The following is a 26,942-nucleotide window of genomic DNA, read 5'->3' on the forward strand; positions in this document are numbered from 1 at the left end:
CCAGATGTCTCCCGGGAGAACCTGAGCCAACAACTACGACACTTCTCTACCTCCTGGTCTAGAATTACGTGATTTTTGAGGAGGGCTTGTGAGCTTACTAGCTAGATGGGTCTGAAGGTTTTTTGTTTGTTTTTAAAGCTTTGGAAATTTAGGCCCAGCCTTTAAGAATAGAAAGATTTTAAGAATAAAACTGAATTTCGTGCTTTTGTGGCAAGCACATAAAGACATGATCCATGCCTTCCAGAAGAGAACTTACCTTTGGCTTGTCACGAAAGCCCAGAAGGGTGGTTAACCAACGATGTAAACTTCCAACTGCCTGGAAGGAGGAGGCCATGTAAAGAGGAATGGAGTTCAATCTTTGTGGAAATACTGAAAAAGATCTGCCTTGAGGAAACACGCATGACATGAAAAGGCCTCCACTCTTTTTTGCCGAAGGCTTTCCTGTTGTGATTTTGCAAATAGTCATTCCTGAGCCCTCCCAGGGTGTCGCATCTGTTGCAGGGATAGGTTTACCCAGACAGGTGGGAGAGTCATGACTTAAGGGTTGTAAACAGCTGCAGAGCTCTGGCATGGTCTTGGTAGCAAGGGATGTGGCCATTTCCAGCCGCCAGGCATTAACCAGCCTTAGAACAGGCCCTCAAATCGGAACGACTGTAATTTTGGTCTAGTGTACGCACCGCCCATGACAGCTAAATAGTAACAAAATGTAAAGAATTTCCAGTCGTTTTAAAAGGGATCATCTTGGCGTGCTTTCGGTCGCTAACTCAAAATGCTGCTGCTTTGGGACTGTCAGGTTTCCACACGGGACACAGTAGGTATTCAATAAATGTCAATTTGTAGCAGTCATTTTCATGCCTTATTAAGGAGTGTGCCCTTGCTATCCCACCATAAGTAAGGCAAATAAGTGTATCAGATTAAAACCCAGATTTCTCCCGGGAGAAATCTGAGCCAACAACCACGACACTTCTCTACCTCCTAGTCTAGAATTCGTGATTTTTGAGAAAGGCTTGTGAGCTTACTAGCTGGAAGGGTCTGAAGGTTTTTCAGACAAACCCGCCCTGCACTGTGGGTTCCAACTTGCCCAGAGCAAGCTTTCCCCTCTGACGGGTAACTTTTTTCAAGGGAAAGCAGGCTTAACTCGTACCTAGCGCAGGGCAGGTTTGGCCTTTGTCCAATCACCTCCGAGATATTGAGGTGGGGGAGGGGGAACTTCCCCAGATTTTCCCCGACCAGGAAGCGGGCGGGTTTTGGCTGAGCAATGCCACAGCCAGTCTTAATGCAGCACGGTGGTTGGCACTCCGGAGAGCCAATAGCTACCAAGAGAGCTATTTAAATTGGCCAATGCCGGCATGCCGGGGGCGGAGCTATTCCAGCCTTATAAAGGCGGCCGCAGGCCAAGCAGGCGGTGGCGGAGGCTCCCGCAGCGGTCGCCGTCAGTGGGGTAGGGACCTGCCCTTCGCCCCTCGGACCTGACCTGATCCTTTCAGCCCTTTGCTACCGCGCCAGCCTACCTCGCTCCTCAGCGCTATGACCACCACCACCACCTTCAAGGGCGTCGACCCGAACAGCAGGAATAGCTCCCGGTGAGGCAAGGGGGCCACGCCTGAGCGGCGCAGGGCTTGGGGTCGGGAGGGACTCGGCCCCGCGGGGCCACGCGGGCCGAAGGGTCGATCGTTGGTAGTAACGTGCCCGAGGCGCCACGCTTGCGTCCGGCCGGGCGGCGCTGCTCGGCTGCCGGCCCCGCCTTTGTGCCACCCCTCGACCTCAGCTCGGCGACCCCGCCCGATTCCTGCTTGTCTCTCATTCATATCTGCCCCGGAGCGAGTGGACAGGATGGCCCGGGCCGCTTGCCTTTACAGTGCGGCAGGTTGTAAGTTGGGACGTGCCGAGCGGGTTCGGGCCCTCCTCTTTTTGGAGTGGCCTGCCCGGCTCCAGGACAGTGGTCTTGGCCCCGGGTGTCCGGGCAGCCTAAGGGGCTCCTCGATCAGGCCCCATTGTCCCACCCTAGGGCCACGCGCTCCTGTCACTAGTTCGGGGCAGGTGGCAGCCGTACGATAGGTGTGGAGATCAGATCCTGCGGCCACAGCGGTCGGTTCCTGCGGGCTCCTATCCACTGGGGCTGGTCTGGCAGGTGGCATTTGTGGTCAGGCGGGGATGGTCATCGTGACCTCGCACCCCTTTCTGGGACCTAGCCGTCAGCCCTTCTCGAAGTGCCTCCGCTCTGATAACAAAGGAAAGACCCCTGCTCCTTCTCTTTCCGCTCCCACCTCCGATCCGGAGGGGGGAGTGCCACAGTTCGAGTGGGTGTTCTGTGCTCAGACCTTCGGACCTTGGTCTTTGTATCCTACCTCTCTGCCTCCCGCTTTGACGTTTGTCGAATGAGTTCATCCCTGGCCCTGGTTCCCTAGCTGGAGGAGGTTTCCTGTTCTTGGGCGGGGCCGGAGACATCCATTGTCTCTTCCGTATTCTGTCTCCACCTGGGAAGCCGGGGCCTTTCTGGCCACTTGCGCCACTACATTTGGGGAAGGGGACACTGGGCACGGAGTTTGGATGCGGCCCCTTTTCCAAGAGGTTGCCTAACTTGGTGGAAGGGTTCGGATCTGGTGCAACATGTTCACATTGTCTTGGCCAATGGCACACGGCTCTTTAAGGTGGGATACAGGCTTCTCTGGGATCCTTGCTGGAGGCCTGGAGGAAGCTTAGACTCCACTTCTTCTGGGCATCTGTTCGTCATTGATGGTGACATGCAGTCATGTATGGCCAGCCTTGGGGTCCTGAGCAAGTGGCACAAAGGGAGCCATTTTGTGGGGCTAAGAAGACAGCTGTGAAATAGTGTCTCACAGGGGTTGGAGAACTTGAGGACAAAAGCAGGCCTCACCAGTGAGTGCCGGGAGGGAGCTTTGGATATGACATTTCTTTTTTAAACTAATTCCTTTCCCTTTCACAATGCAGAAAAAAACGGGAAAGATTTCTGAAAACTAAATCTGTGGCTCCTGGGAGGCCGGGGGAGCTTGTGTGGTACAGACCTACGAGAATGCTGGAGAGGGTCACTCCCTCTTCTCTTGTCACCCTTCCAATGAGATCATTTTTTTCAGAGGACACTGGGACAATTGAACCTTGGTTTTTCATTTTGTGCGGGGGCGGGGGGGGGATGGTGGTGGTGGTGGTGAACTTTCTGCAGCTCAGAATGTAGTGGTTGGAGTGTGAATGTGTAAAAAAATCTGAGGTTTATCCTCTGGGGTCGAGTACAGTTTAGTACTTCATAAAGGATTTCAGTAACCTGGTCAAATGAACCCGCACATGGGTTCACTGATGTGTATATTTGACATGTGAGACAAGTGAGTTTTGGTTCTGAAAAGTAAGTGTCTTGACTCACCGTCTGTCATCAGTTTCTCTCCAGTATTGTGACCTCAGGACTGTAGCTTTGCCCTCTTGTTGACTTCCCACCTTTCCTTCTGCGGTCTCCCCTCCATGCTCCTGGATTTCTTTTCTCCAGGAATGTTCTCCTGGCTCCATAAATACCTTATCAGCGTCGTCTGTTAGGAAATGATCTGCAAAGACCATATGGGAACTCTGGGATTGAAAGAGCGAAGAAAGGAGTAATTTTTTCAAAATTGCTATCTGCGGTGCATGGAGAGGTTGTTGTTGAATCTCACATATGTGATCCTGGTTTTGTTATGGTGTGTGTAGCCGAGAAGGAATGGTAGGGACTTAAAGCAGGAAATTGACATAATTTCTGTCTCATGATTCAAATCCTTTGTTTGGGGATGTCTGGCTGTTACAAATGGGCTCCACACACTGACGTCATCGGAATGGGTTCTACCTGCTGTTACTAGAGGGACACAGACCTTTAAAAAGTTGGGCTGGTCACAGTTTTGACTTTTTTAAAGCTGGTGTTTGGGTACTAGCGTCTTTTTTTCTTTCTTCTTCTTTTTTAAGGCCAAAAAGATATTTCCTAGCCCATTAGGGTTCTGAAGATTTTCCATCTGGCTAAAAATTCATGATGGTTTAATTATGATGGTAAGGGGGGAAAAACACTCTCATCTCCTTAGAGTGAAGGGGAAGACAATGAAGCAAATTAACTGTGATGATGGTATTTCAAGTATCTTTGTTGACTTGGGGTGCATGTGTTAAAAACCTAGTCACGTCAAACTTGAAAATGAGAGAAAACTTATTGGATTTATAACATTCCTTTAATTATGATTTAATAATTTCAGCTAACCTAAAATTATCATCTTTATAAAATACATGCCTGAATACATTTATCATCATATAATGAATTTAATCTAAGTGGATATTTAATGTCTGAGACTTTAAAAACAATTGCAACAGTGGGGTTTTAAATCTTTGACATGTTATAAAAGAATACAGTAGCTCTCCTCCCCCCCTCGGGGGAAGAATGATGACATTTTTATTGAGTGTAAACTGAGTACTGAATTCCCCTATGGGCAGACACAGGGATGTGTGAGTCTTGAAGGTTAGATTCAGGAGGGACACTGGAGGACCTATTTAAGACATATAAGGCAGTCTAAGATTAGAAAACAAGCAAAGTAATCAAAGCACCGACTCTGACGGTTTGTAGTTTAAAGAGAAAAATGACCTTGTGTCAACACACTTTGGGCCCATGTCGTATGCCCGCTGGGAGCGGGGGTCCGGGCTTTCACTCCCTTTCCGTCAGCTAACGTTGGGCAACTGATTTGGAACTTCTCAGGGTGTGACTCGGCTCTCTTAAAAGTGGGGCCATTGGGCGGAATAGAGCAGTGATTTTCAACCTTTTTCATCTCATGGCACACAAACTAATTACTAAAATTCTGCAGCAAACCAAAAAGTATATTTTTTGCTGATCTGACCAAATATAGGTATATAATTTTTATTCATTCACACCAGATAACTATTGTTGTGTTGGTGGTTATCATTTTTAATTTAAGCTTTTAAAGATTTTTATTTATTCATTTTTGGAGAGAGGGGAAGAGAAGGAGAGAAACATCAGAGTGAGGTTGCCTCTCGCCTGCCCCCTACTGGGGACCTGGCCTGCAGCCCAGGCATGTGCCCTTACTGGAAATTGAACTGGAGACACTGGTTTGTAGCCTGAGTTCAATCCACTGAGCTACACCAGCCAGAACCATTGTCATTTTTTTATTTGATGGTCTAAGGGAAAGAGGTCAGTGGCCCTGACTAAAGAGTGGCCACTGTATAAAAAATTCTTGTGGTGCAGCAGGTTGCTAATCGCTGGGCTACAGCAGAGTCCAGCAAACTACAGCCCGAGGGCCAAACCCAGCTGGCGTCACATCTTGACATTTATAAGTGGTTGATTAAAAAAAAACAAGAAGAATATTTTGTGACTTGTGAAAATGACATGAAGATCAAATTTCAGTGTCCATAAATGAAGTCTGATTGGAACACAGCCTTTCGCGTTCATTCCCATCTTGTCCGTGGCTGCCTTTGTGCTGGGAAGCAGAGTTAGATTGCTGTGCAAGGCTGTATGACCCACAAACCAAAAACATTTACTTGCCATCCCTTCACGCAAAACGTTGGTAACCAGGAGAGGATCTCTGGATTTCCACCTCTCCGGTTCCACCCGTTGCTCTTTGAGATCTCGAAGGGCTCTCCTGGTCGGCTTCCTGGCGGAGGTGCAGCCGTGAGAGGCACGGAGGGAAGAGTGGGGGTGAGCTCCAGGCGGGAGGAAGTATGAGAGTGAGTGGCCCGCAGTGGAGTCCAGCCAGAACCGTGTGGAACAGTGAAGTGGCCCGACTGGATTGGTGACGAGGACAGTGAGAACGAGAGGAGGCTGCGTTAATGGTTGGCAAAGTCCGCCTGGCTTCCTTGGGTCCTGCCGAGGCTTCACCAGGCCTTGCATCTTCAGGCTTGTGGGCAGCTGGGGTAAGACAGGACAGGCAGATCACCGCCCCTAAGGCAGGAAGGGGTGGTGTTAGGGAGCTGAGCCCAGTGTGTCCACCCACACCCAAGGGAGCAGAGATGCTGGGGTTTCTGTCTAGAGACCCAAGTGGACACAGGTGTGGACGCTGGTACTCAGGAAAGGTTGCCCATGGTGGCCAGTGTGGGGAAAGCAGTATTGTCGACGGAAAGTCAGGGAATCCTGGGACCCAGAGGTGGTCCTTTTAAAAGAATTGTAGATTAATAGCAATACAGAAAAATACGAAGTATAAGAAAGACATTGAAACCCACCAGAAATCTGTGTTATGATTATTATCATAGCCAGGGCATGTGACATGTGGCATGTCACTGTTCTAAGCAGTCTGTGTGATGTCCTTACAGTCGCCTCATGGGTCAGCCAGTGTTTTCTTTTCATAGGAGAGAAAACCGAAGTGTGGAAGGTTCAGCAACTTACTCAAAGTCACACAGCTAGATAAGTGTTTATCTCTGGACACATCGTTTTCTATAACATAATTGGGCTTATTTTTGTTCTCTAACTTTTTTTATTCACTGGGTTTTGGGTAACTTTTTGCATCTACTAATAAAGGTAAATCTCACCCGGACGTATATAGCTTTTTTAAAGAAAGTTATTACTGACTCGAGAGACAGAGGGAGAGGGAGACAGGCTGGCTTGTTGCATGCATTGATGTATTCATTGCGTGCTTCTCGTGTGCACCCTGACCGGGGATCGAACCTGCAACCTGGATTAATTGGGATGGCACTGGAACCAGCTAAGCTACCCAGCCAGGGCCTTGGGTATACAGCTTTCTGTTGTATGGACAGACTTCGATAACTGACCCCTTACTATTGGGTAGCAAGGGTTTCCCAACTTTTTACAGTTAACCTATTCCTTAGGGGTCTCCTTGTACAGATGCCTGGGTATCTACTTAGGGTAGTTTCTGGGAGTGGAAATGCTGAGTCATATAAAAGGCAAACTTAAACACTTGATATATATTATCAAAATGTTATTTAGAAAGTTCGTACAACTTTATTCTCTCACACTTCAATTAATGCTGGGAATTGGCATTATTTTCATCTTTGCCTCATAATCAGAACATAAAAACAAAAAGTTGTCACTTTGTTTTACACTCGATCTTAGCCAAAAGACCAAGAGGCAATTATCACCTTGTTTTAAATTTCATTTATTTGCTAGTGAGGTTCAAGTTTTAGTATTTAGAGACTATCCATGTTTTTACATTTCCTGTTAGTAACTTTTGTCCATTTTTTTCTCTTGCTATTTTTTTTAAGTATTTGTAAGAACATTCCATATACTAGCAATATTATCCTTTGTCAAATGTTGTGTTTGTTTTTGCCAAGTTTAGTTTGTTCATCTTATGATTTCTGGCTTTCATATTGTCCTTGGAAAGAAAGCCCTTGTCTTCAAGACTAGGACACAGTGATACATAACTTCTCCCAGCACTTTTGTTTTAGTCTTTAAATTGAAATATTTGACCTAGATGGAACTTTTTGGTAACTGAAGTGAATTAGGGATGTATATTTTGTTTGTTTAATCAAATGACTAGCCAGTTAATCCAATGCAGTTTGCCCCACTGATCTAAAATCCTCCAGTGGCAAGCTTTTTGAGGGAGAACGCTTTATCTTTACCGAAGTCTGAGGAGAGACTGAGAAACCCCCATTGTAGTGGAAGTTGTTGACAGATTCTCTCAGTAAGGGAAAGAACATTTAATTAGATTTGAACAGCTTGATTAACAAGCTTGATCTACTGGGTATATAGAATATCGACAAATACACATTCTTTTTTAAGCACATGTAGTAGATTTACAAAATTGGCCACATACTAGATCACAAGGCACATCTCATCAAATTTCAAAGGATTTATATCATAAAACTTTTATCTATGTTATAATTAAAAGCTAGAAATCAACAAACTAGATGACCCCTATATTTGGAAACTTAAAATGCACTCCTAAATAATTTATGTGTCAAAGAAGATAGTAATGAAAATACAAAAATATTTAAAATGGAACCATAATTTTAAAAAATCAAAACTTGAGACTGCCTTTAGTATATGGTACTTAGAAGAGAATTTATGCTTTAAGTGTTTAATTTTTTCTTTGTTTTCTAACATAAGAAGCTGAGTTTACAACCGACAACTGTATTTATTTGGAAACTTGGCTGAAATGAACATGTTCCTGGGAAAATGTTTCTTATTCAAACTGACTTCAGAAGAAATAGAAACCAGACTGCTCCTATCCCTCATAAAGGAAACGGATCAGCCCTGGCTAGTGTATTGAGCGGTGGATTGAGCAGTCGGGGCACATGCCTGGGTCATGGGCCAGGTCCCCAGTAGGGGGCGAGTGAGAGGCAACCACACATTGATGTTTCTCTCCCTCTCTCCTTCCCCTCTCTCATTCCCCTTCTCCTCTAAAAATAAATAAATAAATAATCTTTTTTAAAAAGGGGAATTAAGTCAGTAGATAGAAAACTTTCCTGTAAAACCATCTCCATTTTCCATGCTTTGAGAGGTGCCAGGACAAGTTAGATTGAATTTTTCCGCGGAGGGGACAGATTAGTTAGCCTGCGGCAGGAAGATTTGAAAACATGAAAGTACTAGATTCCTTGTTGGACAAAAAGCTGTAAGTGGCGTCCAAAGGTGCGTGTAGAACGTGCTATGGGTCTCACTCGCTTTCTCTTGTTGACCTTCTGCCTGTGGCAAGTCACTCACGTTTACTGGCAACAGTGCGGTACAACTGGGTGAATCAGGGCTTGTCTGCGACGTGGAGTTAGAAGAGAGACACTGTGTTATCGCCTTTGCCTGGGCTCCTAAATTGGGCTAATTAACCTTTATATGAATATTCTTCTATTTTATATTTCATTGATAGTAAAAATGGAAAAATAAATAACAATACGTGCATCTAAACTTCTTCGCACATACAGGGTGGGGCGAAAGTGGGTTTACAGTTGTTCATATGGAAAATAATACAATAAAAACATGCAGGAATCAACTGTTTCCAGTACTCACATTGCAAACCTCCTTGTACCCACCTCCCTGTACCTCCAGCTGAGCCCAGGAGGCTCGGTCCACAGGTCCTTGGCCCTTCACCGAAAGGGGGAGCCCGGCAGCAGGTGTCTGTGCTGGCCGTCGGGCAGCCTCACTGCAAATGCTGTGAGACCGCAGCATCCAGCGCTGCGTCTGGGCCCCGTGGCGTCGGTGGGTTCCCCCTTCCCCGTTGGCAGTGCTCTTTTGTGGGAGGGAAGGGGGAGGGATGGGCGAGGGGAGTGGAGTGAAAGGTGTTTGACCACATGTTTGCCCAGAAATGTTTTGGAGTGAAATCCATGTCTTGTCGTTACTCTAGGGTTTTGCGGCCTCCAGGTGGCGGGTCCAACTTTTCATTAGGCTTTGATGAGCCAACGGAACAACCCGTGAGGAAGAACAAAATGGCCTCCAGCATCTTTGGGACACCTGAGGAAAACCCCCCCTCGTGGGCCAAGTCGGCAGGTATGGGCTGTGTCTGCGGCCACTGGCCAAGGTGGGGCCCAGTGGGAACGCCCACGGCTGGTTTAGGGCCCGCGAGCCACATCCGGCTTTATCATCGTGAGATGAACAACAGCGAAGGCTTCTTGTTGGTGGAAAGACGGGCTAAATACGGGGAGGTGGGGAGGCCGTGGGGTGCATCGGAGTTGGGCGTGACCTCAGACTGTGTGTTCAGTGCCTCTGTCCGTTTCTGGAGCCAACACTGCTTGCTCATCTGGTGTTAGGAGACCGACGTACAATATCAGGCACGGAAGAAGCGTTTGCTGTGGGTCTTCCTGTTACGGTCCTCAGGAAAGTGTGTTTTGATTCAGGTGCCAAGGCCAGTGGTGGCAGAGAAGAGTCTGAGTCGTCTGGACCCCAGAGAAGGGACCCTTCCGAAGCAAACTCTGGAGACTTCTTCGATCTGAAGGTCGGTGTGACAACACGGGAAGCAGACAGGCTTTGAGGTCAATTCAGCTTCGAAATCAGATCCCCCTGTTGTACTAAGAGCTTCAGTTCAGCCACTAGCCTTGTCCCTCGGGGTTATTAGGGAAGGGACTGGGGCGTATTGGTGACGGGAAGACTGAAGGGAGGGAACTCAGAAAGCCACTCAGCGTGATCTTGGTCTGTTCTTGTTGTTTAAGATTTTATGTATTTATTTTTAGAGAAAGGGGAAGGGAGGGAGAAAGAGAGGGAGAGAAACATCCATTGGCTGCCTCTCACACACCCCCAACGGGGGGCTGGCCTGTGCCCTGACGGGAAGTCGAACTGGTGACCTTCCACTTTGCAGGACAGTGCTCAGCCAGCTGAGCCACGCCGGTCAGGACGATCTGGGTCCATTCTGATGTCTCTTCAACCATCAGATTGGCCTCTGCAGTACTGATTTTTTGAACTTCTGGATCACACTCACTTCTGTGTATCCTGTATGCATGTATGGCGGCATTTCTGAGTTCGGGCACTGTTTGAATTGTTGGCAGATGTTGCGCATTTGTCTTGCGCTGAACTCCAGGGGACTGCAGCAGCGCCCCAAAGCCCCCAGCCGAGTGTCTGGAAAGCCTGGGAGGGTCCTGCCGAGCAGGGGTCTCAGAGCACATGGAGGCGCCAGCCCCCTGAGTGCGGGAGACGAGCAGAGGGCTTTGGGGTTGTCAGATGCCCTTCTGCCCTCAGGGAAGGGGAAAGGGGGGGAATGGAGGGACAGACTCGCCACTTTCCCAGGCTGATAAAAGAGCCTCTGAAATGCTAATTGTTACAAGTCATCAGTGTAGATGTTAAGATTTTTTAAAAATTGCTTAATTAAATTTGCCCTGATTGGTGTGGCTCAGTGGGTTGAGTGTCGACCTGCAAAATGAAAGGTCACTGGTTCACTTCCCAGTCAGGGCACAGGCCTGGGTTGCAAGCCACGTCACCGGTTAGGGGTGTGTAAGCGGCAACCAACTGATGTTTCTCTCCCTCTCTTTCTCCCTCCCTCCCCACTCTCTAAAAATAAATGAATAAAATCTTTTTAAAAATTAAATTTATTGGGGTGATATCGGGCAGGTGTTAATTTTCGTTTTTGAATTCTGTGTGTGTTCCTGGCACTGGGCAGTCAGTCCAGTGGCATTTTTGTGCAGCATTGTCCCCCAGTTGAATAAAGGTTGCTTATTGTAATGTGGCCTGACCCTGACCTTGACTGAGTCAAAACGAAAACACTTGGCTTCAGAGAGATAGTAGACTCTCTGAACTGTGATTGCTTTGTGTGTTGTGAACTTAAAGTCTGAAGTAAGTTTTTAATGTCTTTTCTTTTCTAGGGAGAAGGTGACATTCATGGTGAGTACTTCTGAAGCCCAAATTTCTGGTCCTGTAAACGGTCTTAGAATGGATCCAGTCTGGCTCTGCCCGAGGGCCAGCGTACTTGGGGGCGGGGGGTGGGGGGGTGCGGACACACGACAAAAAGCTGGAACAGGTAGGTTAGCAAATTCAGCCACATCTGGTATCAGCCAGCAGTGAGAGCGATGCTAGAAATGTACAAAGAGCGGGGGAAGCCAAAATTCGTTAGCAGGACATTGACCAGGTCGGTGTTGGTTGTGCTTAATGGCAGCTTTTCAATAAAGGGCTCTGCAGTTCAACTTCACCCAGCGCATTTTGTTTGATTTTTATAGAGGTGCTTATTCATCGAGACAGTGGGAACCCTGTGATCTTCTGTGATCTTATAAATCATGATTTAGGGAGGCAGATGTGAATTTCTAGTTAGCATCCATGTGGATATGAGCTGTTATCATTTACTTAATTAATTACTTTAAATCTTTGAAGTGTTTATTAATGCTTCCTTAACAAGTGCGGAAGGACTGCTGGCACGGGTAACGCATACTGGGTACATGCCGAGCAGCAGCCGCCGGATTAAAACGGACTCGGTGAGACTCGGCCTCTGGGGGCCTTTTCCTGTGTGTGTGTGGGCGGGGGGCAAACGTCTAAGAACCACATTCCTCTTCTGTTCCGTCAAATGCTCTTTCTTTTCTTCTTCTTTTGAATCTTCACCTGAGGATGTGTTTACTGGTTTTCGAGAGAGAGACAAACATCAGTGTGAGAGAGAAATATCCCTTGGTTGCCTCTCATACTTGCCCAAACCAGGGATCGAACCCGAAACCTTTGGTGTATGGACGATGCTCCAACCAACTGAGCCACCCAGTCGGGGCTAAAGGTCCTTCTTGATGGAAATGGGGGAGGAGGTTCTTCTGAACCTTTGTGAGTGTAACCTGGGCTTGTCTTGAGCAGACAAATCACTTTTTCACTGGACTGAAGCTAGATTTGTTTTTTTCATGTCCAATTTGTTCCATTGAGAAGACTGCTCTGGAGGTAAACTGTCTTATAGACTTTTCATATTCTGAACTATTTCTCCTGTATGACCTTATTTAGCCACAATCTTTATTCCTAATTTTGGCCAATGATTAGGAATATAATTAGGAATTTGGGGAACCCTGAGAAGTATGTGAGAATCCTGGCGAAAATGAAAAAATGTGTCATTTGTCCTGCTGAATAATAATCCCCCCAGCTCAGTTTGTTACAGATTCTTCAGGAAAATAGCACATTGAGTTGTGTAGTATGACAGCTCCGTCCTCTTTTTGGTTTTCTTTTTTTTTTTTTTAAGGATTTTATTTATTTTTAAAGAGAGGGGAAGGGAGAGAGAAAGAGGAGAGAAACATCAGTGCGTGGTTGCCTCTCACGTGGCACCCACTGGGGACCTGCCCTGCAACCCAGGTGTGTGCCCCGACCAGAAATCGAACCAGCAACCCTTTGGTTCACAGCCCACGCCCAATCCACTGAGCTACACCAGGCCGGGCCTCTTTGTTTTTCAATGGCCATCAATGTTGCTACCTGATCATTTTGTGTCCCTGACTGCTGCTACTTTTAGTTTATTTGTCCCAAAATGAGAAGGGGCCTTGTGATTCAAGATACATCTGGTGGAGTAGAGTTCAACCTGCATTCTGTTGCCGAGTTTACTTCAAAGCCAAGCTACTCTGCTCAGTGTAAATAAAACAGATTTGTAAATAAAACAGATTTGTTTAGATATAAGGAAGGCTGTCTTTTGGGTAAATATAGGAATGGCCACAGGGAGGACTTTGGAAATCTATTGTGTTGGCCAAAAAGTCCATTTGTTTTTTTCTGTACGATAGCTCTAGTAGCGCTTAGTTGTCCTTGACGTCATTCAATACATTTTGTTAGGTTGTATTGTGAACCCTGTCGTGTCAATGTACATTAAGAAAATCAAAATTGGTGAATTTTTAAATATGTTTTATTGATTATGCCATTACAGTTGTCCCATCCCCCCCTTTATTTCCCTCTGCCCTGCACACCCCCTCCCATCCACATTCCCCCCCTTTACTTATGGCCATGGGCCGTACATATAAGTTCTTTGGCTTCTCCATTTCCTATACTATTCTTACCGCCCGCCCCCCCCCATCTATTTTCTACCTACCATTTATGCTACTTATTCTCTGTACCTTCCCCCTTCTCCTCTTCCCACTCCCCTCCCACAGAAATGCGATCTTCATTTCTGTAGTTCTGTTCCTGTTCTAGTTGTTTGCTTAGTTTGCTTTTGGTTTTGTTTTAAATGTGATTATTAATAACTCAGTTTGCTGTCATTTTACTGTTCATATTTTTAATGTGCTTTTTCTTAGATGAGTCCCTTTAACATTTCATACACTAAGGACTTGGTGATGATGAGCTCCTGTATTTTTTATTTTTTTATGTTTAACTTTTTTTTTAATATTCTATTTATTTATCTTTAGAGAGGAAGGGAAGGAGAGAAGGAGAGAAATATCAATGTATGGTTGCTTCTCATGCATCCCCTGCTGGGAACTGGCCCCTGCTGGGAACTTGCCTGCAACCCAGGCATGTGCCCTGACTGGGAATTGAACCGCGATCGTGGGGTTCGCAGGCCTGCGCTCAATCCACTGAGCTACACCAGCCAGGGCTATGTTGAACTTTTTTAAAAAACATATTTTATTGATTATACCATTACAGCTGTTGTATTCCCCCCTTCATACCCCTCTACCCTGCATACCCCGTCCCCCCCTTTAGTTTATGTCCACATGTCTCAAGTTCTTTAGATTCTGTATTTCCCATACTATTCTTGCCCTTCCCCCTGTCTATTTTCTACCTACCGTCTATGCTACTTATTTTCTGTATCTTCTTCCCCCTTCTTCTCCTCCTACTCCCCTGTTGCTAACCCTCCATGTGTTCTTCATTTCTATGGTTCTACTCCTGATCTAGCTGTCCTCATGGTTTGCTTTTGTTTTAGGTGTGGTTGTTAGTAACTGTGAGTTTGCTGTCCTTTCACTGTTCATATTTTTAATCTTCTTTTTCTTAGATAAGTCCCTTTAACATTTCATAGAATAAGGGCTTGGTGATGATGAACTCCTTGAACTTGATCTTATCTGAGAAGCACTTTATCTGCCCTTCCATTCTAAATGAAAGCTTTGCTGGATAGAGCAATCTTGGCTGTAGGTCTTTGGATTTCATGACTTGGAATACTTTTTTCCAGCCCCTTCTTGCCTGTAAGGTCTCTTTTGAGAAATCAGCTGATGGTCTTATGGGAACTCCTTTATAGGTGACTGTCTCCTTTTGTCTTGCTGCTTCTAGGATTCTCTCCTTATTTTTTTTAATTTTTTTAAAGGCTGTTGGCTTTTTAAAATTTTTTTATTTATTTCTCTTTGGAAGGGAAGGAGAGAAATATCAATGTATGGTTGCTTCTGGTGCATCCCCTGCTGGGAACTGGGAACTGGCCTGCAACCCAGGCATGTGCCCTGATGGGGAATCGAACCATAATCTTTTGGTTTGCAGGCCCGTGCTCAGTCCCCTGAGCTACACCAGCCAGGGCCTCTCCTTATTTTTAATCTTGGAAAATGTAATGATGATGTGCCTTGGTGTTTTCCTCCTTGGGTCCAATTTCTTTGGGACTCTCTGAGCTTCCTGGACTTCCTGGAAGTCTATTTCCTTTGCCAGAATGAGGGAGTTCTCCTTTATTATTTGTTCAAATAAAAATTTCTATTTCTTGCTCTTCCTCTTCTTCTGGTACCCCTATGATTCTGATGTTGGAACGTTTTTTTTTTAAAGATTTTATTTATTTATCTTTACAGGGGAAGGGAAGGAGGGAGGGAGGGAAATATCAATGTATGGTTGCCTCTCGTGTGTCCCCTGCTGGGAACTGGCCTGCAACCCAGGCATGTGACCCGACTGGGAATCGAACCACGATCCTCTGGTTCGCAGGCCTATGCTCAATCAACTGAGCTATGCCAGCCAGGGCTCTTTCTTCCTTCTTGTCCACACCGTTGATTAGAGTCCCAGTTTCCTTTTCATCACTATTGGTTCTGTGTGATTTCCTTTATTTAGAGTAGCCTTCATTTTTTCATGTAATTTGCGACCAAATGCAACCAATTCTGTGAGCATCCTGATCACCATTGTTTTGAACTGTGCATCTCATAGGTTGGCTGTCTCTTCATCGTTTAGTTGTACTTTTTCTGGAGCTTTGATCTGTTCTTTCATTTGGGCCATTTTTTTTTTTGTCTTGGTGCACCTGTTACATAGTGAGGGGTGGAGCCCTAGGTGTTCACCAGGGCGGGGCAACCCAGTTGCCCGGTTATGACGCTGTATGTGGGGGCGGGGTTTAAGAGGGAACAGTGGCGCTTGCTCTGCTCTCTGCCAACTCTCAGTCCCTTCCGCCGTTTGGCCCAAGCAGACTGGGTCCTTCTGGTGCTGGTTCCTGGGTGGATGGGTTTGTGCGCTCTAGGACCCTGTGGGTCTCTCCAACGACCTCTCCTGTGAGGCTGGGAGACTCTCCTGGCACCTCAACCCCCAGGTGTTCTCAGTCAGTGGTCTGAGGCTTTATTTCCCTGTGCTGCAGCCCTGGGTTGTGCGGTCTTTTCCGCTCCCTAGTTGTTCCTCCCAGTTTATCTGCATGGAAATGTGGTCCGCAAACCACCCCAATTGGTCCACCAGCTCTGCCTTGCTGGGAGTCCACTCCACTCTGCCCGTCTCTGCCCCTCCGTCTGGTCTGGGTGAGTGTTTCTTCTTTAACTCCTTGGCTGTCGACTTCCATACAGTTGGATTTTCTGTCAGTTCTGGTTGTTTTTTGTTTTTAAATTGTTATCCTTCTTTTGGTTGTACAAGGAGGCACAGTGTGTCTGCCTATGCCTCCATCTTGGCCAGAAGTCCAAAACTGGTGAATTTTTGTGCAGCCATTTTAATATTGAAGATGGTAGAAAATAAACAACATTTTTTTGCATATTATGCTTTATTATTTCAAGAAAGGTAAATATGCAACTGAAAGACACAAAAAATATATACAAATACAGTGTATGGAGAAGGTGCTGTGACTGATGGAATGTGTCAAAAGTGGTTTGTGAAGTTTTGTGCTGGAGTTTTCTCGTGGAGGACGCTCCATGGCCAGGTGGACCAGCTGAAGTTGATAGCGATCAAATCAAGACATTAATTGAGAACAGTCAATGTTATACCACACAGGAGACAGCTGGCATACTCAAAATAGCCAAATCAATAAGGTTATTGGTGAAAATGAAAAATGTGTTTTTTATTTTACGGAAAAAACTAAAGAGATTTTTTAAAAATATTTTTATTTATTTATCTTTAGAGAGGAAGGGAAGGGGAGAGAGAGAGAAATATCAATGTATGGTTGCTTCTCATGTGTCCCCCCGCTGGGAACTGACCTGCAACCCAGGCATGTGCCCTGACTGGGAATAGAACTGCGATCCTTTGGTTCGCAGGCCCGTGCTCAGTCCACAGTGGCTACACCAGCCAGGGCCTAAAGAGACTTTTTGGCCATCCCATTCTAAGAAAGAGGGAGACAGTCCAGGATGTTTAGGGCCCAAGTCTTCCCCTGCCTTCAGGTGGGGTATATGGTCCACTGCATTTCCTTAGGGTCTAACTCTTTGATCCTTATAGCGAGTCCCTTTTTCCTGTTCTGACAGAGAGGTCTGTCCACTTACTGATGCACCAAAGAAGAAAGACAAGTCAGGAGTTTATAAGACGGATATTATAATAGAGGTATTTTTGCTTAAAGCACTTTAAAAAAATTACTAGGTTCAACAGACAGAAGCTTTGCGAAGTTGCTGTAGAAGTTTCCAAGTCCTCACTCTTGGTCCCTTATCTCCTGACAGACTGAATGAGTTGCAGACTGAATGAGTTCAGGAGACAAAGAGGCCTCCGTCTTTTTTGGCGGGAGTATCTATTCCTGACCAATGAGCAATTAAGTTGGGGCCTGTTGTGTTCTTAGTCTCCATATGTACATTTTGTTGTGCTTTTTTAAAATATATATTTTATTGATTATGCCATTATAGTAGTTCTAATTCCCCCTTCATTCCCCTCCACCCTGTACACCCCTCCCCCACCATTCCCCCCTTTAGTTTATGTCCACATGTCTCAAGTTCTTTAGATTCTGTATTTCCCATACTATTCCTGCCCTCCCCCTGTCTATTTTCTACCTACTGTCTATGCTACCTATTTTCTGTACCTTCTCCCCCCTTCTCCTCCTCCCACTCCCCTGTTGCTAACCCTCCATGTGATCTTCATTTCTATGGTTCCACTCCTGACCTAGCTGTCCTCTTAGTTTGCTTTTGTTTTAGGTGTGGTTGTTAATAACTGTGAGTTTGCTGTCCTTTCACTGTTCATATTTTTAATCTTCTTTTTCTTAGATAAGTCCCTTTAACATTTCATAGAATAAGGGCTTGGTGATGATGAACTCCTTGAACTTGATCTTATCTGAGAAGCACTTTATCTGCCCTTCCATTCTAAATGAAAGCTTTGCTGGATAGAGCAGTCTTGAATGTAGGTCTTTGGATTTCATGACTTGGAATACTTTTTTCCAGCCCCTTCTTGCCTGTAAGGTCTCTTTTGAGAAATCAGCTGACAGTCTGATGGGAACTCCTTTGTAGGTGACTGTCCCGTTATCTCTTGCTGCTTCTAGAATTCTCTCCTTTATTTTAATCTTGGCGAATGTAATTATGATGTGCCTTGGTGTGTTCTTCCTTGGGTCCACCTTCTTTGGGACTCTCTGAGCTTCCTGGACTTCCTGGAAGTCTATTGCCTTGGCCATGTTGGGGAAGTTCTCCTTTATTATTTGTTCAAATAAGTTTTCCACTTGCTCTTTCTCTTCCCCTTCTGGTAACCCTATAATTCAGATGTTGGAGCATTTAAAGATGTCCTGAAGGTTCCTAAGCCTCTCCTCATTTTTTTGAATTCTTGTTTCTTCATATTTTTCTGTTTGGTCATTTTCTTTCTTCCTTCTGGTCCACTCCCTTGATTTGGGTCCCAATTTCATTTCCATCACTATTGATTTCCTGTGCATTTCCCTTCATTTCAATTAGTTTAGCCTTCATTTGTTCTTCTAATATGTGACTAAGATCGACCAGTTCTGTGAGCATCCTGATCACCAGTGTTTTGAACTGTGCATCTGATAGGTTGGCTATCTCTTGGTCGCTTACAGTTACAGGCTCTGGGGCTTTGAGTTCTTCTTGAGCCATGTTTTGGTCTGTTCATGCCTGTTATGTGTGAGGGACAGAACCCTAGGTGTTCACCAGGGCGGGGCAACCCAGTTGCCAGGTTGTGATGCTGTATATGGGGGCCGGGTCAGAGAGGGGCAATGGTGGCCCCCTCTGCTCCTTCCCGCTGCTGGGGCCTGGGCGGTCCGTCTCACTGCTCGCTCCTTCGCTGGTTTATCTGCATGCAAATGTGTAACCGTGGTCAGCCGGCTGCCTTGCGCCCTCACTGGGTCCGCCTGTTGCTACCCTACACCTGGGATCTGCCCACAGCTGCCTGTGCATCTGGGTGGGGAGATCTTTCCTGCCTAACCGGGGTCCACTGTTGGCTCCGCCCCTGTTACTGGTCTGGCTGAACGGTTCATTGTTATTGGACTTCCATGTAGTTCAATTTTCTGTGTTTTGGCTGTGTTTTTGATACTGAAACTTTGTTGACTTTAAACTTGGTTGTGTGAGGAGGTACATTGTTTCTACCTACGCCTCCATCTTGGCGGATGTCAGCTATTACTGTCAATTACTTTAATTCTTTTTTTTAAAGATTTTATTTATTTACCTTTAGAGGGGAAGGGAAGGAGAGAAGGAGAGAAATATCAATGTATGGTTGCCTCTGGTGTGTCCCCTGCCGAGAACTGGCCTGCAACCCAGGCATGTGCCCTGACTGGGAATCGAACCGCGATCATGTGGTTCGTAGGCCCATGCTCAATCCACTGAGCTACACCAGCCAGGGCTACTTTAATTCTTTATATTATTTAAAGGCTGCAGGGCCCATGCCCTAGTACTGGGCAGGAGAACCGGTGTTGTTCTTTTTTGGCACGTTACCTCCTTGTGAAAGACAGAACAGTTCCATTAATAATAAAACACAAGTACATTGTTGGAAATGAGCTTGATTTCCCTAAAAGTCACTTTCAGGAAATGAACTACAATGACAGAGCATTAACTGCTTGGTGCAGACAGACAGCGGCGGGGTCTTGTCCCAGCAGCAGGAAGACGGCTCACGCGAGCTGGCTGGCTCAGCCCAAGTTCCTGGTTTGTGTGGCTCTGTTTCGGATTGTTTTAATATGTGTTTTTTGGGGGAGGGGGGTTGTTTGTATGTGGAGCACGTCTGACATATCTTCCCAGGTTTCGTGAAGGGCACTCACTGTAGGGCTTGGGCACTCGGTGTTGGTGCGCGTGACCCTCTCTTGTGCAACAGGAGTGTGACGATGGGAACCTGAAGGCGACCCTCCCCCTGAGGTTCAGGCTGCGGCCACGAGGGCTGTCCTCTTGGAAGGCGTCCTCGTGGGTGTTTGCTGCCAGTTCAACACTGTAGAACATGGCGTATGGCGTGTTATGTTGCGTCTGTAGGCTGTTCCCAAAACGCGCCGAATGCGGGGTTGAAAGCAGCGGCAGCGCGTTTCTGGGATGTGTGTCGTGTTCTGATCTGGAACCCCTTCCCCCGTGGACTCGCCGTTTCTGTCGGCTAAGTCAGAACTTGGTACAAATGGTTTTAGGAACATGAACTTTTAATGTTTAGTTTTTGAGGAACTTAGAGAAACTACATTTTTCCCAAGTCGGAACTTTGCACTGGTGCCCAGTGGGAGTCCGTACAGAGGTCCGACCCTGGACGCATCATAGCCTGAGGTTCGGCTCCACCCCTTCCAGGGTTTTGGAACTCCCCAACGAGGGACGGGGTCAATGTCATCAACCTCTATGCTCGTCTTCTCCCAAGTCTTCTCCCAAAGGTGTGTGTGTGTTTTCCCAAGGCAGGTGTTGGAATATTGGAATATGGCACCCGAATGTGGTTTAACAACACCATGAGACCTGGCCGTTTTTAAAAATGAAAAATTAATCTAATGTGCTTTAAAACTATTGCACTCTTCATAGAAATTGTTTCCACAGAAAACTGAGTTTTCTCTTTTGTAGTTACTCTTGACTTTGAATACAAGAGTTCTCTGATTTTGGAAACTACCTGGTTAGGAATGTAGGCTTATTGGGGGTTTCCCAAATCAGCCGTCGAGTCAGTCGATCAGTATCCAGGATATTGGATAATAAATAGTACACAGTTGCTAAAGACTGGGATGTGGACGGTGCCCCTTTAAGAAGAGATGGGAGTGACCTGGTTAATGGAGATGCTGTTACCAGTCCGTGGGGGCACGCAGACTCTTTAACACACATGGACGGCTCACTGGCAGTCTGCGCAGTTCAGGTCAGCCCACGTGGCCGTGGGCATGTAACAGAAAACAGGACCACAGCAGCATTTGTCACCTGTCAGTCTGGCAGGTATTAAAGCGAGGTGGTTATCAAGTGGGGGCTGTGCAAAGGTGCAAAGGGGGTGTTCTCCAACGTGGGCTGTGGGCGGAGCCGGCGTGGCCACCTGGGAGGGCGGCGAGTCGTGTCTGCCCGCGTCGAGGACAGGCGCTCATCCCGTGGACGTGCCGCACAGGCTCCGCTGGAGTGGGTGGGTGGGTTCCAGCTCATTGCTGCGGCTGGAAGATTGCACAGATGTATACCGCGTATGCACGCCCACACTATGAAGCAGTTTATTTAAGCAACGTGAATTATGACCATGTGTATAAATATGGGTAAATTTGCTAAAGAGTGAAAAAAAGCAAGCTGATGTTGTTTATGTTAAACACAACACAACGGTATTATGTTACCTGTTGGACATAAAATATACACAAGATACGCACGAAACAGGGCGACCCGCGTGGATGTGGGTCAGGGTGAGGGATCTAGAGCTCGTCTGTAAGGCTTAGCTAATTTAAAGTAGCCATGCCTTCATGTGTGTGTCATTGAGAAAGGACATGTGCAGAAAAAGGCCCAGGACAGATGTGGCCAGTCGTGAGCAGTGGTTAATTCTGGGTGGTGGGAACACGGCTGGTGATTGTGGGTGTCTTCTTGACGTCTCCAGCCAGGTATGTTTAGGACCTTCCTCCCAAAAAGTATCTTAGATTCTTCATCCTCACTGGAAACAGTTAGTAGCCTTAATGTCATTCTATTTTCCTAGAAAACGTGGACACAGACTTGCAGGCCAGCCTGGGGCAGAGCGAGGAGAAGCCCGTGCCCGCCGCCCCTGTGCCCAGCCCCGTGGCGCCGGCCCCGGTGCCATCCCGAAGGAACCCCCCCGGGGGCAAGTCCAGCCTGGTCCTGGGTTAGCTCTGGCCGCCCGGGCGCCGTCCTTCTGTCTGTTTCCTCCATGTGTGAACTGCACAACTCGAGCCTGACTACGTCTGTTGGATTTGTTTCATTAAAAAAGAAGCACTTTATGTACTGCTGTCTTTTTTTTTTTTCCTTTTCCTTTTGAAGAACAGGTTCTCTTGATCTGTCCTAACTCCTCTGGGTCTGTAGGCCACGGCATGGTGTTTTCTAGTAGTAGATTGGAGGGAAGCTTTGTGACCCCAGTGTTGTGTTTCTAAGAACGAATAATTTGGTTCCAAACCTGTCAGAGGATCTTTTGTACCGAGGTTTTTAACCCCCCCTTTCTTGGCAGCTGTACCTGGGTTTGCCAGGCCTGTGGACAGGCCAGTAAACAGCCCGCAGGCACCGTCCCTTCAGGCCCCCAACACAGGGCTGTCCTCGCGCCGCACCTTCTCGGTGTTGCCCTGCCTGTCAGTGCCCTTTGCCAAAAGCATCTTCCTGTGCCAAGCGGAACCAGAGAGGCCTGCGCCTCATGCCGTGCTGCCTGCAAAGCAAAGAAACTGCCTTTTCTTTCTGAATCTTAAGAAGTAAGCCAGATAGTAACGTGACCGGCCAAGGAGCAAAGCCTCCTGCTCTCGCACGGAGCTGACCAATTCCAGGTGGTGACGCCAGCGCAGGTGGTGACCACGCGGGGCGGGGGAGGGGTCTTCATCCCCACCAGACCCCGCTGGGCAGCAGTGCTCGTAGGTGACTTGAAGCTGTGTGCATGACGCTGGTGCTTGACCGTGAAACGAAAATTCTCATCCCCAGAACATGTGTTGTACTCCACAATCCTGGACTGTCGCTTAAAGTAAATGATGTACAAATTTTGAAATAGTGTGTCCTGTGTCATCTTTTGGAGACTGTGTTCTGCCTGTTTGGGCGCCTTTTTTCCTCCTTACGGTAAGTCCTGTTGCTCGGTGCTGTGAAGAGTCACTCAAGGTGAACTAGTGAAGAAGGCTTGGAGACAGCGGGCTCCTCTCCACCTGAAGCTGCAGTGACAGGGGTTTAGACTCGCCGAGTGAGTTCCAAGTGCCAAAGCCACGACTCACTTTGACATCCGTGGTAATGAAATTCGGGCATAAGACGACGAATTGACAGTCAAAATAATTATTAGCCAAAGTATTTTGGGCGCAAATCCTCACGCCTGCAAGGTGCTCCTCAATGGTGGGTGGGCAAAGGAGCGCCCCAGAGGAAGGAAGGACCCACAAGGTTAGAAGGGTGGGGGAGGGGAGGGGAGGCCCCTTGAGTGACGCGGGACTGCTGGGTTCTACGGAGAAAGTTCCAGGTCAACATGTTAAGTGTCTAAACTGAGCATTATTAAGACCTGACTTCCAGCAACAACAGTGCTACTGACCAGCTGTATTCTGTTGGCTTGTCCTTTGGGACTTGAATTCCGAACATACCAAGTGTCACCCCTTTGAAGTAGGTCACCTCTAAACCCCTTTCAGGACTGAGATGAGTGTGCTGTGTGACCACAGGCTCATTGGGACCATTGGGCATCTCTGTGGGAAGAGTAAGGGTATTCACAGGCTGTGCGTGTCGAGTTTTTCTTGCTTTTGGGATCTAGTGTAACTTTGGAAGCAGGGGCTCCTGGGAAAGAGGTGTCCTTGATTTGTGTATGGCTTGTGATTTGAAGTTAATTCTGTGGAGAGAAATGCCTCATCAAAAGGGGTTCTGGAGGCGGATCCTAATTTTTTACAGCAGAAAATAACTGCTACAAGTTAAAGGTGTTCTGAGGGAAGGACGGGCAGTTCTGCCTGTCATTTTACTATCAACATTACATAAAGTTTTCAGAAATCATGTAAACATGTTTGCTAAAGGTTTGTGTTAACTTTTCCAGTTAGAAAGCTTAGGGTCTAGAAAGGAGTTGAATAATCTTTTTTAACATTTTTTAATTTTTAGAGGGGAAAGGGAGAAACATCAATGTGTGGTTGCCTCTCTCACGCTCCCTACTGGAGACCCTGCCCACAACCCAGGCATGTGCCCTAACTGGGAATTGAACTGGTGACCCTTTGGTTCTCAGGCCTGGCTCAACCCACCGAGCTATACCAGTCAGGGTTGAATAAATTTTTTTAAAATTTTAATTGTTACTCAAGTACAGTTTTCTGCCTTTTACTCCCACCCCAGCCCACCCCCAGGCCTCCCCACCTCCCTCCCGCCGCCCCCCCCCCAAGTTGAATAACCTCAAAATAATGACTGGCATGGATATTTTGGACTTTTACCCAGTTCATGTGACTTAAGTGGTTTAGTGTGAAGGAGGAAAAACAGCCAAGTTCTCAGTATTTACTGCTTATGCAATAAGGTCTACTTCTTTTTTTCCTTTATGTTTTATTGTTTAGACTGTTACAGTTGTCCCTTCTATTTACTCCTTTGCCACCTCCACCCGGCAGCCCCCCCACCCCCCAGGCTATCACCACACTGATGTCCTCGTCCAAGGGTCACGCCATACGAGTAAGCGGTTTGGCTAATCCCTTCACCTCGCTTCCTCCACCTCTTAAACGCTTCTTCAATTCGGTCCCCACAGAATGAGACGCTCCTCTTTGTAACGCTTCTGCTGCATTGGTTTGGCAGTATCGGGCGCTCTTGGGGACTATACAGTGAACTATACAGTGAACTATACAGTGAACGTAGTCAGGAAATTGCTTGAAATCTACAAAAGGGGGAGTTAACAAAAGTTAGCAATATCCAGCATTTTTTAAACCGGGGGATCTAATTGCCGGTTCTAGAGGCGCCAGTTTCACAGAGAAGGGCAGTCCCGGTGACGTGAGCTTGACGGAAATCGTCTGCAACGTGGGGTTGTGTGTTTTAAGTAGAAGCTCCCGCGTTCCAAATCGGCAGGTCCGAACCTTCCTTTCTCCGGAGCTCGGTTCCGGGTCCGAGGCGTCTCCACGCTCTGCAAGCAAGGACTGGCGGCGTGGATCCTAGGAAAGGGGGAGCCAGCCGCCCCGGTCTAAGCAGCCTCTGCTCCACGTTAGAAGAGGATTCTCAGTATTTTGCATCCCGGGGACGCCTGCGGCAGCTGAAGACCGGAAAGGCAATCTCCCAGCCTTCCCGCGCATAGACCTCCCCTGCTGCGGGTGGGCGGGGCACAGGGGAATCCACGGGAGTTGCCACCGCCCTTCCGGAAGTGGCGCCGCGGCGGCCAGTTCCTCTTCGCTTTCGCGGTTCCTGCCCTCCCGCGATGGCGACGGCGACGCAGCACGGACGGCCCGTGCGGGTGCTGGTGGACATGGACGGTGTGCTGGCCGACTTCGAGGCTGGTCTCCTGCGGGCGTTCTGCCGCCGCTTCCCCGGGGAGCCGCACGTGCCCCTGGCCGAGCGCCGCGGCTTCTTCGCTGGGGAGCAGTACGGAGCCCTGCGACCGGACCTGGCGGTAGGGCGTGGAGGTGGCGGGTGCAGAGCGGGGCACCCTGGGAGGCCCGCCCCCCCCATAGGATCCTGGAAGAGGGATCCTCGACCCCCGTCTCCGGGAGGGGAGCTCCGACCCCGCAGGACACTTAGGAGTAAGAAGGCCCACCCTGGGGCAGTAGGTCTCTGATTCACTTACCGAGACACTGTCTTCCCGTTTCAAGTGAACAAAGCTTAAGAATACACAGTTAATCCCAGGATAAGAAGAGCCCGCCCCCCACCTTTGAGATCCTCGCTGGGGTAGATCTGCCGAGGCAGAAGTCAGGATGAGAACGCTCTCTTTCAGGACAAAGTCGCCAGTGTGTATGAAGCTCCTGGCTTTTTCCTAGACTTGGAACCCATCCCTGGAGCTGTGGAAGCCATGCAGCAGATGAACGCCCTGAAGGAGTGAGGAGGGGAGAGAGGGCGGGGAGCAGGGGCCAGCACCTCCCTGTCTAACTAGCCCCTTCCCTGCAGCACCGAGGTCTTCATCTGCACCAGCCCTCTGCTGAAGTTTGACCACTGTGTGGGAGAGAAGGTGCGGCCGCCCCAGCATGTCCTAGACACACCTAGCTTCCTAAGTTATGATCTTAAAATAAACCAGCGGAAACGCAGGGCGTGTGGGGTGGGGAGAGGGGAGCTGCATCTGTCATGGGCCACAGACCCCACCCACCTACTTTCTCATCGACCCTGAGTTCAGGGGCCCGTCAGGCCCTACTGACAGACCTGTGCTCTCTCCACAGTACCACTGGGTGGAGAGGCACCTGGGGCCCCAGTTTGTGGAGCGCATTATCATGACTAGGGACAAGACGGTGGTCTTGGGGGACCTGCTCATTGATGACAAGGACACCATTCAAGGTTGGATCTCTTCCTTGGCAACAGCCAGGCATCTGACCTTCCTGGGTTTAGGGAGAGGGAGCAAATATAACCAGATTGCAGACTACATGCTCACTGCCTTTCTCCATGTCCCAGGCCAAGAGGAGACCCCAAGCTGGGAGCACATCTTGTTCACCTGTTACCACAACCAGCACCTGGCCCTGCCCCCCACGAGGAGACGTCTGCTCTCCTGGAGTGACAACTGGAGGGAGATCATAGACAGCAAACGGCAGCCAGGGCCCAGGGCTGTGGACAGGAGCTGAAGGAGGGAAGGCTGGCCAACTGGTGGGAACTGGCTGTTCTCTGCTGGGAACCCCAGCAGAGCGGAGTGAGTGACGGCGCATGTGACGTGGCAGTGAACCCAGCACTGGGGAGCAGGGAGACACAGTGACCTCTCCTCTCAGGCCAGCCACCTGGCACCTCCTGAGATGGCTGGCCTGGAAGCACGGTGGGAGGTCAGTCAGGAACCTTGGAATAAAACACTTGGCTCGCTGCTCTGTTCAGACCCTTTATTTGGGAAAGTAAAGGGGCAGGAGCCCAAGGGCTGGTGTTGGAATGGAGGTTGGTGGAAGAGGCCTTCCCCTTCCTGTCTCCAGTGGTCCTAGGTTCTGCCACCTCCACACCCCCTGGATGCCTTTCCTTCGTCATGTAGGTGGTCAGTCTTAGGGATTGCAAATGACCAGGGCTCCCCATTACTCCTGAACCCCAGCCTTCCATGGCTATCCCTCACCCCTTCCCCTGTGCTGATCAGCATACACCGTGGACTACAAGCCAGACTGTCAGGGCCTGGTCCTCTGTCTCCTAAGCACCCCTCTTGTATCCCTGAAGCCCTCGAGCCTGAGACACACTTTCAGGGGCAGGGACTCCCTTTTACTTAACCCTGATGGCAGAGTGGGGGCCCGGGCATGGGGGAGAAGATGCTGCTCCAAGAGTCTGTGCCTGTGTCCTGATGTCATCACCTGCGTGGCCTTGGTCTGAACGCCTGATGCCATGTTAAATAACAGTCACTGGGCTGTATTGCTCAACAGCAGGGACCACTTGCTTGTCTGTGAAGCCCTCCCATAGTGCCTGGCAGATAGGCCTGT

General features: G+C 48.1%; 2 protein-coding genes across 2 annotated transcripts; both read left to right on the forward strand.

The window, feature by feature from the left end:
- The first annotated feature begins 1,387 nt into the window (after nucleotides 1–1,387).
- On the forward strand, nucleotides 1,388–21,684 carry JPT1 (Jupiter microtubule associated homolog 1). Its single transcript, XM_037065961.1, has 5 exons — nucleotides 1,388–1,583; nucleotides 9,252–9,394; nucleotides 9,742–9,839; nucleotides 11,197–11,215; nucleotides 21,422–21,684. Exons 1-5 carry the CDS (start codon nucleotides 1,528–1,530, stop codon nucleotides 21,568–21,570), a joined length of 465 nt encoding a protein of 154 aa, XP_036921856.1. The 5' UTR covers nucleotides 1,388–1,527; the 3' UTR covers nucleotides 21,571–21,684.
- Nucleotides 21,685–24,717: 3,033 nt separating this feature from the next.
- On the forward strand, nucleotides 24,718–26,354 carry NT5C (5', 3'-nucleotidase, cytosolic). Its single transcript, XM_037065891.1, has 5 exons — nucleotides 24,718–24,967; nucleotides 25,289–25,389; nucleotides 25,459–25,519; nucleotides 25,725–25,839; nucleotides 25,954–26,354. The coding sequence occupies exons 1-5, from the start codon at nucleotides 24,776–24,778 to the stop codon at nucleotides 26,118–26,120; spliced, it is 636 nt and encodes a 211-aa protein (XP_036921786.1). The 5' UTR covers nucleotides 24,718–24,775; the 3' UTR covers nucleotides 26,121–26,354.
- The last annotated feature ends 588 nt before the right edge of the window (nucleotides 26,355–26,942 follow it).

The sequence above is a fragment of the Sturnira hondurensis genome, unplaced genomic scaffold (genome assembly GCF_014824575.4).
Source record: "Sturnira hondurensis isolate 20B ecotype Veracruz unplaced genomic scaffold, ASM1482457v3 Scaffold0001221, whole genome shotgun sequence".
Lineage (NCBI taxonomy): Eukaryota > Metazoa > Chordata > Mammalia > Chiroptera > Phyllostomidae > Sturnira > Sturnira hondurensis.